At 39.2% G+C, this 11,703-nt stretch overlaps 1 protein-coding gene across 1 annotated transcript; it reads right to left on the minus strand.

Moving 5' to 3' along the window:
- Positions 1–4,929: 4,929 nt before the first annotated feature.
- Positions 4,930–11,184, minus strand: noc (zinc finger protein no ocelli). Its single transcript, XM_083141531.1, has 2 exons — positions 10,809–11,184; positions 4,930–6,828 (listed from the first exon to the last, which is right to left on the minus strand). The coding sequence occupies exons 1-2, from the start codon at positions 10,893–10,895 to the stop codon at positions 5,521–5,523; spliced, it is 1,395 nt and encodes a 464-aa protein (XP_082997657.1). The 5' UTR covers positions 10,896–11,184; the 3' UTR covers positions 4,930–5,520.
- Between the last annotated feature and the right edge of the window lie 519 nt (positions 11,185–11,703).

Raw genomic sequence — 11,703 nt, forward strand, 5'->3', positions numbered from 1 at the left:
TAATCCTTATCGTTATGTAAGTGTTGCGGAAGTAAGTCAATTTCATAAGGTAGGTGAGCCAAAGTTAAGCTTCTAGTGCAATTTACAAACCTCCAATGAGAGATAAATTTATGAAATTTTAAGAAATAACTTTTATAACTAATTAACAACATGTACCACATAAATATTTTGCAAAATCGCTTGTAACTTTTGTTAAAAAAAATAGAATTACAAAATCGTTACATCTGTTCTTACAGTTTCGTAGAAAATATTGCTTGTGCTCAAGGAAACATATTTATTCGTGTTTATTAATTTCATATAATTTAGTTAGTTAGTCTCAAGTGCAGTAACGACGCATAATCGGATTCCGTGGCGGAGTGGTTACTTATTGACCAACCCTCGTATGTTGACTGATGTCCCCAAGCTTCCATCTCTTGGCATTTTGTATTTGAGATGTCCTAACATTGGGGAACATTCCTGAAAAAAATAATTCTGTAGTATTTAATTCAGGGTTGGAGCAAAATTTTAGCTAATTCCACCCTACGAATTGTCTTCGAAATAAATAAAAGAAACTCTTCCGCAAAAAAATCACTGAAGTATTTAACATATAAAGCTAACATATTTATAACATTTAGTGATTCATGAAAGTCTGTGCGAATTTAACATTATTAGGTAATCTATAACAATCAAATGTATTTTAATGTGAAGAAGTGTAAATTCCAGAGGCGAGTTTAACCTGTTCCCAAAGTGGTCGGCCATGATCAAAAAGATAATTAAACGAGCTTTCAAAATATGTATAAAATACTCGTATTAACATTCGTTAATTTCAAGGACGTACACACACACATTTATTACCTTAAAATAATGACGATAACTAATCTGTTCGATTCCTGAGACAATAACTTACATAAAATGGCTGCTGGCAGGACGAGACAGTTCGTTTTCTTCACAGTACACCAGAGGGGGACTGGGTACATTGATGTAGTGAAATTTGTTAACTTTGTTAAATACTATTATGATTTTCGTAAAGGTTGAACTATGGTCACCTTTGGCTCACCTACCTTATTATACAACAGAACACAAGTATTGGTTAATTTTTTAACCTCTTTAAGCCCCTCTAAATACATCCTTCCTTGCACTTTATAGTTATGCAATTTAATACAATAAGAAATGTTGTTTCTATTTCATAGATATTTCAATGAAGAGGGATCGAGTGTTTACACTCCCGACCAAAGAACGAATATGTAAGTATCGATATTATCCTGATAAACATTGAAGTATATATAGCGTGTGCTATCACACGATTTGTCATAATATTGTTATAAATAGGTTTGAAACCAGAAACAAATGTCATATTCTGTTGTGTGTATAAAGGAGTTGAAATATTTCGTACATAAAGATAGGTAGGCTAGCATTTGTAGGATAAATTTCAAATGTTTTCTTTCATTTGAACATTGAATTGATTCAAAAACATAACCAGATGTGTTGGGCACTCCTCGTACCGCCCTCTGACGCGACCAATGTTGCCAGTATACCTGGATTTTTTTTTTCTTATGAAGATGCCATAATTAATACCATAAAATTGTCTGTAATGCATAAAAAGATATCGATCTTTTATCAATTCGATAAATACGCACAGTGATCATCGACACATATCAAAAATTTTGAAGTTACTCCACAGCTGGCCTTTATCCGTGTTCTGTTTTACTTCGTACGCTCACATTACTTAGCACTCCGGCAGTTTGTTTCTTTATACAGCATATTTGCAGAAGATTCAACTTAGAAGTATATCAATATACGCTGTATAAAACGCAACTTGTTACTAACTTCGTTGACCTTGTACAAAAACGTTTTTTACACCTTAGTAACTTTTCCCCGTACTGAACGTTCATGTAGAGCATGATTTTCTTCTTTAATGTTTAAAAGATATCCACATAGACAAAGTAAATATCCAGTGTAAGTATAATGTCTCTATCGCTTTTTGTACAACTTACTTACGTTCAAAATACCGTTTGCGTGACTTTTTGGACACTCTGTGTAAACATATATATGCATGCATATACATACATGCACGGTATATAAAATATATGGCTTACACAAGGCTGTCCTCTGTGCATTGTACCGTGTCATGGTGGTGCATAAGGGATGTAGGGGTGATGTGATGAGCACAGCCTTTACCCCCCATTACACAAATAATAGACGTCTATATTTGTTAAAAACACGCGGTAGATCCGGGTTCGATTCCCAGGGCGCGTGAATTTTTCCAGCCATGTTCCTGCATAAAGCGGCTTTGGAGCTCGACCACCACCACCTCTAATATGTGGGAGAGGGACGAAGGCGTCCGGAACGTGGTGCTGACCACATCACACACGTCCTCTCTTCATATGTCTTTACGGTAAGTTGCAACGTGCATGTCTAAAGCAGTTGGCGAGCGAGTCATCCTGTTGGTATGGTTCTGCAGCTCACATTTATCCAGCACAGGATACAAATAATTGTTAAGCGTGCAGTTTTTTTCTCCATTGGTTTGCAACCATGCTCAACAAGAAGCAGCACACAAGCTTGACTTTTCAAGTAATCAAGGGTACCAAGTTCATTTGAAATGTTGTTTTAACTCCACTTCATGCACGGATGGGCAAATCGGGACTGGTCCTAAAAAGTAGGCCCGCAGCCAGGATTTTATGTTGGGGGGCTCACCCCTTATCATCACGGGCGTTGTACCTCCCCGATGGCTCAGTGGTTGCGTCCTCGCTTTGTAATCAAGGGATCCCGTGTTAGATTCCCAGTGGAGGCACATAGTGGTTCGGACCCCACTTTCAACTGTAGGTCCAGTCCCGATTAGCCTTACTGTGTATAAAGTGGACTTAAAACACCAAATAAATCAAAACCAATCACGGGCATTGCCAGCAATATTTGTAGATGGAGCAGGCCGTTCATAAAACTTGATTGGTAGAAATAATAATGACAATAATAATTATTACTACGGTTATAATTGTTAATTTACAATGATGGAGAGACTCTACTGCCCGATCCACCGTGTGAGTGAATAGCCAACACAACTCTTGTCTGTTATTTTTCTTACATGTTGTAGTGTACTGAAATTCATAGTTATTGTATTTTGTAACTTTTACACATATCTTTCGAAAATGGTAGAATACAAAAATACCTAGTTTCTCTAAACTATTCGATCCAATGTTTAATCCTGCTAAGGAAGTAAAATTAATTACCATTATATACAACTTAAATTAGATATTTGTAGTTTTTTTTTTCTGGGGAGTGCCTGTCCTACAGTTTAAAGTGGGATCCGAACTACAATGTGCCTCCACCGGGATCCTTTGATTACAAGGCGACGACGTTATGGCTACGCCATCGGTGTGGTCCGGAGCTCACTTTAAAATGTAGGTCCAATCCGGATTAGCCTATATGTGCATGAGGTAGTGTCTTGTGATTATCGGTCACATTTAAATTGCTCCGACTGAAATGAAATCATACGGTGAAATATATAATTTTAGGCAAAGATTTATTTTATTGGGTTCCGGGTTCGAATCCCGCCTTGATTGCATTATCAACAAACTAAGACTTGCCATACTTATTGTAGTTTTTCGAAGTTCTATGTACACTATATTTGAAGAATGAAAATATAACCAGTATTTTAATTCTCCTCTCTTTAAGAAGCATGAATTGAGGAAATCAGAAATAATATGAAATTTTTAATCACTAACTCTCTACAACTGCATTCAGCTGTGTAGTTTCATACCAACCGTTTTGCTTCTAAACAATGAAGATTTATTATACTGAAGTTTTCCTGAAATAAACGTTTTATTAGATTGATATGCTAATTATCATTATTAAGTTGCAAACCTTTTCTCAAGTGCCTCATTTTCATATGCTGGTAAACAGACTACACATATTAATTGAAGACTTAGGAGAGACTTGCCTTTTCAGCAGCAATGGCCCAGAGGAAGTTTGCCACATTCCACACAAGAAGACTACAAAAACTTTATAAATACATGTAATAGTCTAATAAATGTGATTGCACTTCAAACTTCAGATCCCATTCCGATTAACCCATCTGTGCACAAAATGAACTTCACATGGTTTATTGAAAATATTGGTATTACTATGCCCATTCTGGAAAGATAGTTCATTATAATGATGATAGAAGCTTCTACCCATTGAGAAGTGTTCTTTTTTGCTTCACTAATGCTCACCATATAGTAATTCATAGCAGGAATGTGTGTCATCAATTCACCTGCACAATAAGCAATTAAAGTACTTACGAAACTCACCAAATATCTACAGGTGCATACAACCACCTAAAAACATGGTTAAAATGCCAAGAATATTATTGTACAAAACGTGTCAGTATTTATGATGAATTTCGTATAATGGTCCATTTATTCATGTTTGATAAAAATATCAAAACTTTGAATAATGGGCTTTTTATACAAAATTCTCCAATGTCATACAGTGTTGGGCAAATCTTAATATTAGTTCTCTCTCAATTTCCTTATAAAAGAGATTAAACCAAAAACAAATCAATGTTTGACAATTCATAAAAACAGGCTCATAAACAAATTGATTTGTATTGAACAAGTGAAGATGTTCTTCACCTTACAAAATTGAAAATTAAGATACCCGACAATCAAATTAAGTAGTTAAAATAACTTTATTAATATGAATGCATTGTAAACATTTGTGTCAAAGAAATTATTTGCCCAGCACAACATTGGTCAGAATAGGAACTCAACTGTCAGATCTGGCTAAAATTAAAACCAGTAAGAGACAAAAAGAACTTTAGCCCGCAATATTTTACTATTTCGGTAACTTTCCTTCCGACATTCTTATAAAAATACAACCAAGATTCATTAAATAAAATGCCGGTTACTTTTTGTCTCTTAATGTGAATCAACAAAAGCATGAGGTATATAAAAAATAGTAACAGGATTTATTGCTACAAACAACGGGTTTATTAAAGCGATATCGAAACTCAACGTTATGTACAAGTATTTACAATATGCTCAATTTACTTTCATGCGCGTTTGGTGCTTACATGCAAGAGAAAAACGATTTGCTTAAGTAAAGAAAAGAAGATGAAATGACTATATTTTTACCTATATACATTAAATTCTTTCGTAGAGACTGTTAAAGGAGGTTAGAACACATTACTTGATCGAAAAATTCCGACTTTCACAAAAGATATAAATGTTTCCAAGGAAAAAACGAAATCTTCAAACTCTCGTTTCTGGACTGGACGTTTTCAGTTATTATTCTTTTCCTTTCTTTAAACACCAAATAACACTTAAGGAAATATCACAGCAGTATTATTTTTTCCCCACGATATAATAAAACAGGTTACTCCTATACACGAATAGTTCTTATTATGAATATATTACTTCATAAGTATTTTTTGGAACGTTTATCACGGCGTTTTTACTTTCTCTTGAAAATAAATAGCAAACGCAGTCAACTGTTTTTTGGATATTGCTGATGTCATGACAACACGAACACACTCACTCACACGTGCACACACTGATGGGGGTATTATGGATGCACCGCAGCACCTATCCTCTGTCCATATATGGAGTATGGTGAGCAGTAGTAAGGACCCAAACTGGCCGCTGCAGGGTTGAAGGCGCTGAATGGGTTTCCCGCAAGGGATGCTGGGAGTCCTGGTTTGGAGTAAGGGTGGTACCTTGCAGCTGAGAGTGGGCTGAGGGGTGGGTTGGGGTATGCCCTGTGGAGAGCGGCTGCAGCAGGGCCTGATAAAAGATGTGGATGAGCCGCTGCTGGATTGAGCAGTGAGAAGGTTGAAGCACCATCGGCACCAGCGGAGAGGTTGGTGTGGGTCCTCAGGTGCTGCAAGAGTTCATCAGAGGTGGTGAACCTCTTTCCGCAGTAAGAGTCGCCCGCGATCCAGTTGCAGACGTATGGACGCCCTGCAGCGCTGAGTTGGGAATACGACAGCGCTGCTGCTGATGCTGGACCAGGTGGCATCCCTGGAACCAATCCGGACAGACTCGCAGCTGCTGCTGCAGCGGCCGCCAGACCAAACTTCTGATGATCACACTGCGAACAACCACTCGGGCACGCACCTCCTGCCAACAATTGAGCATTGTGAAGACTGAACTGGCAACCGGTGCAGTAAGGGTCCTTGCAAACTGGCACTAGAGCTTCCCCGCCACTTGCAGTCTTGACACGGGCGTAGCTGACGTAGGGTCCGGCGGCCGAGGACAATGACGTCGGAGGGTATCCCACCATACCATGGGCCGTGAGAGACGGGTAGGGTGGTCTGAAGGCTGGGTTGGACGCTGGATCGAGACCTGGTGGGCAGCAGGAGAGGGCGCTGAGAGAGCTAAATCCGGCTCCAGCAAGAAGGCCAGGCTTGTACGTCCCTAGAGGCAAGTCCTTAGGATGTCCTTGCAGAACTTCCAGTCCATGACGAATAATGGGGCTCGCACCTCCACCAGGAGACTCCGACTTGCCTCCATTGTCGACAGACTTGCGGCCCTCGGCTCCTGGGGTTGCAGACGGGTTACTGTGCGCCCTGGGCGGCGAAGAGGTTTTACCACTTGGAGTCTTGCAGCCAGACTTCTTGTCTTCCTCGCCCATGCCAGTCTTGGACGGTGGCCTGTCCTCCTTCTTCGTGGTGTGGGTCTCGTAAGGTTTGAACGCCAGTTTGTCTGAGGGGTTAGAGAAACTGCTGGTGCTCACGGGCGTCTTCTCAGTCTTCTCTGAGTCCTTCTTCGGCTTCTCCAAGGGAGGGATCAACGGCTTGGCGTTTGGTGAGTCTGCTCCTATTTGGCTGCAGGTCTGTGCGAGCAAAGCGAGTGGACTCTTCTTGGCATCCAACTGCAAAATACAAAAGAATAAACCATGATTAGTTAAATCAACATAACTTCCACCAGATCCAATGTCATACAATGCTAACAATTATAAGAAAGTACTGGAAAGATTGCACAATAAAGGCGTTCAATGACCCGAAACCTTGCGTTGATTGGCCAAAGTATAAACGTTCTTCAATTTCAAATTCACAATACACATAAAGGCTATTCATGGCACCATCGTATTTACAATGAGTACAACTGTTATTTGCTAATGGGAACATTATTATCGTCTTTACAGTTTCGAATAATATTTCTAAATATCTCACTGTACACTCACCTAGGGACACCTAGATTCTGAAATACTAGTTTCCCTGGAATGCGGTGTCTCGATGAAGCGACTATTTCAGGATATTGGTGTCCCATTTTTATTGCGGGTGAGTGTACATATCGACGTGCACTAATTATTACATGAACAATTACAGTATTATTTTTGTTATGTCCATGTAGATTATAAACATATATAATTGAGTTTATTTTTTTTAATTTATAAGAGATACTGCCAATTTACAGTTTGTCTTTAGCACAATGAATGGTGATACAATTATGCTATGAATGAAGTAGAATTATTGTACAGCCATGGACAATTCTGGGTTGTAACGATTACATTGAAAGCCAATGGGCTATTTAAAACCCATTTTCAAAATGATTTCAAATATTACAGTGACTTGATCACATATTGATTCGATTATTCAATTAATGCAAAATGTTTATTAAGCCAATGGGTGGAGTTTAGACTTGTTAAACCTAAACCCTCCACTGATATTCGGCCATGATTCACGGTAGTGACTATAATTGGTACTAATACTAGTAATTGTAAATTCAATCGTGATTAGACTGCACACAAAAAAAACTAGATTTGAAATTACTGAAATGAAAAGTTATTTTTGTTGCATTGATTACAAGTCAACATTTCTTGCTATCAATTTCAAATTATAAGGTAAAGTCTAAATTCAGTGGCGTAAATGGTGGTGCAAGAGGAGCGTCGCACCGTGGCCCCCATTCTAAGAAATAACACTTGTTTCCAGTGGTGGCGATTGGGTTCCAAAACCGGGGGGTTGTTTCTAAAAACGCTGACCAAGGCAGTTTTATTTTTTATTTTCAGTGTTTTCGCAAACTGGAAGCTAGGCTTATTTTGCATTACAGTTAATTAAACACGAAACTATATATATAAAAAAAACTATTTTCGATAAATATCAACCACACACACATTTGGACAGCCTAAGCCAAAAACAGTGCGCGAGTTACGTAGTATTACATTCCGGGTTCGAGTCCTTGTCGCGTAAATGGGTTGTGGACCGTAAAAGGACCTTTTTATAAGTAAAGTATTTCAATTCGGTCCAGGAACCTTTTTCCGGATGAATTCAAATAAGGTCCGGGGACCTTTTTTCCGAACCAATTTAAATTCCAGGATCAATTTAAATACAGACCAGAAGCCTTTTTTTCAATGTAACAATACGGAACTTGGACAGAATTTAAATTGTGAGAGAAAAAAATGTTGCGGTCCTGCAGCGGAACACATGTCTAAAGATCCCCGATTCTTATCGTCACGATTAATCAAAAGTGGCAGAAAGGCGACGCTAAAAAGAAGTATCAACGTTGCTTCTTTGTGGATGATGCCTCATTTATTTATCAATCCATCGCGAGGGGAAAAAAAACATGTAGACAACGAAGTTAGTAATACGTGTGTTTTTTACAGCTTAGGTTTAATTGTATCATCTGCAAATATGCTGTATAAAGGAACAAACTGCCGGAGTACTAAGTGAGGTGAGTGTGCAGTCACGATACAGCTGGATTGTAACGACACCATTGGAAGTCAGTTTCTTTTACAATCCATTAATGCCCGTTACTGTAAATAACCAACTAAATTCGAATTAACATTTACTTCTAATTCTTCAGGACATATCTAACAGAAATCGTGTGCATATGTATCACATAGTTCTTATACTTATCAGGAAATAAAGTTTATTTATATTTTCACTACCTTCAAGGGGGGAAACTGTAGATATAAAAATTCCGTATTGAGTACAGCTAGGGTCGGCGTGCGTTGGAATTGACACCCATAGAGACTGGTCACAGAGGTTACCGCGATCTCGGCCAGGGCATGTGGCTATTTCGTGAATATCACTTCATCCTCAACGCCGTGATTTACGCAAAATTGGAAGAAAAGCGGCGTGAACTAACGAAGCCACTCAATATAGCATAGAGACATGTATATAAGTGGTCGCGGGCTAGATTCCGGCCGACAACAGTTTCCAATAATTCGAATCGTACACGAAAATGTGGCCAACTCCTATTATAACCAGGCTCCAACAAATGTTAAAACTCAAGAAATCTATGTGCGAACATTTTCGATATGATTTTAGCATACTTATCGAACATTATTTTTTATAAAAAAAAGTGTGGTCTAACTCTGTGATCTAACAACATTACAAATACTGAGTGTTAACGGATAAAATTGGATGATGTTTAGAATGCGCGTTAAGGGGTCGGTTTTCTATTTTTATTTTACTACGCCATTTGGCTAATCGCGACAATGAGGACGAATGTTTAAAAGATGAAAGGGCAAACACGCGAGCAGGACACAACACGGGTCCTGTAGAGGAATAAAGATGTTGGTACAGACGCCAGATATACTAGCTAGAATTTAAATGAATTACGGAATTGCTATTGTCATATTATTCACTAACAGATAAAATACACCAACGCTCTTTGCATTAATAATAGCAATAATAAAGAACACGGTTTCGTTAGTTTAATACTGAAGCACTATGAAAGGACTAGAGAGTATTTTACATTTTCTGAGCAATAACAATATTTTAATTTTTGCTATTAGTCCTGCAGAATTGCGTTGGTGAAAAATGTTCTCTATGAACAACTTTTGAAACGTGCTTTTCACTGTTCCTTAACTTGCAAAAAAGACGCACAAACTGGCAGCCTTTTACTATGGAATAATTGTTACGCTTAAATTTATACATACTTTGTTTCCTCCTTGCATTTTGTCATAGATAATTAAAAAATAATGTCGTACTGACTGATTCTTTAAAATAAAGTTGTTGGAATTTGCAAGAGCTGTGATTCGTTGCTGTTTATTCTAACTCTTGAAAGCTGTTAACTTGACCGAGATATGTCGCGCATGAAAAACGAAATACTAACCGTGTAATAAATGCGTAGGTATAACTTGCACACATTTCCTACCAAAGTCTACAGTTAAGGGCGTAAATTTATATTTAAAAAAAGCGAATAACGAACCTGTAAACGATTTAGATCCAAATCGTGCACCTCCTCAGGATTTACCTACGAGCTAGTATTGATTTCTTTATTTTTCTTTAGCAAGAAGCCTGTCAGTGGTTTGTTCGTCTGCTCGTCAAGTCTACGCATGTCGGGTCGGTCCTCTCCCCCCGAAGAGGGGCCGCTCCACGCTCGCTCTACACGGCCTACGGTGGCTTCCTTTCGGTCAACTCCAGCCTGCTCCGGTCCCCTCTCGCGAGCCACATAGATATTATTCCCCCTTAATAATCAGCGTACTTTTCAATTACTTTCTATCGGAATACCGATGCGTCAGGGCAGACCAGACACTCGAACGATTTCTTGGTATTTTGCAATCCTACACAACTTATATGAAACTAGTTTTCACATCTTCGCCAATTTGCGATACAACCGCACGTGACTGTGCTTCAGGAACGCACGAATATCACAGATTCTACATGCGCAACGCAGGCTATCGGAGTGGTAGAACACACACACGAGAGAAAAAATGAGTGACTTATCTCTGTAGATGGAGCTAAGACTTGAATTATTAAAAATATGTTGTAGTACGCAGCGAATAAACAGCATAGCACACCATAATCGCATCTCTCAAGATCTTTATTTTTACGCATCGGATGATACAAACGTTTCTGCGTACTTCGCGCAAAATGACAAAAAAATAGTAAAAACAACACTTACCGTTGTGGGCAGCGGTGACAGATAATCGGGCTGCAAGTACTGGTTACTTCCTGATGTCAACATTCCCCCACCTTCTAGTACCACCATTTGGATCGGTCAACGCTGTAACTTCTTGTAGCTCCAAGTCCAGTTTATTTTGGACAAAAAAAAACGCTATAACACTTGCGTTTATAAAAGACACAATAAAACAACAACGTCAGAACTCTTCAATGCCTGACAAGTTTCTAAAAACTTCCACCACAAGCACTGGTTATCCTGTTAAACGGGGGTGAACTAGGGTGAAACTGTTTCGAACACGAATCCTAACTGAACGCTCGCTCTGTCCTTCTCTGACTGACGCGTTCACGATCTTCCCGTTGCCTGCTGGCGCCCTCTGCTTTCACTTACCTCCCCTCCCCTCCCCTTCGATGACGCAGCGCTAATGCCTTGCGTTTCTGCCGTCAGCTCCTACCACCCATGGCGCTAGTGACGTTGACAGCCGCTGCTTTGAAGCGTTGCCGACTGGGGCCTTCCCCCCTTATTGAACTTAATCAGTAGCCTTTGGGGGGGAGGAGATGAGAGAAGGCATGGAGATCGGTGTTTGATAGATGACATGTGACCGCCAAAGCCTACAACTACAGTCTTTTGAGCAGAGGAAATTGGGGTAGTCATGTGGAGAGGGGAGGGGGGACACCAAAGAGGATCATGGGAACCTTTCAGCGGAGAGCATGTTGTGCTGTCAAAAGAACATGGTCAGTATTTATAGGCAGGTAGCGCTGTTGTCAAACCTTTTCAAAACGATTTCTCCCCTTCTTTTTCTTCTATTTGGACAAAAACACATTTGTCTGCCAGTTCTTTTTTTTTAACAACCATTCTTTCGCGTTCTTTCAAAGCAACTCCCGAGGTGTCAAATTTG

This window comes from Lepisma saccharinum, chromosome 20, assembly GCF_977018435.1.
Source record: "Lepisma saccharinum chromosome 20, izLepSacc3.1, whole genome shotgun sequence".
Classification (NCBI taxonomy): domain Eukaryota; kingdom Metazoa; phylum Arthropoda; class Insecta; order Zygentoma; family Lepismatidae; genus Lepisma; species Lepisma saccharinum.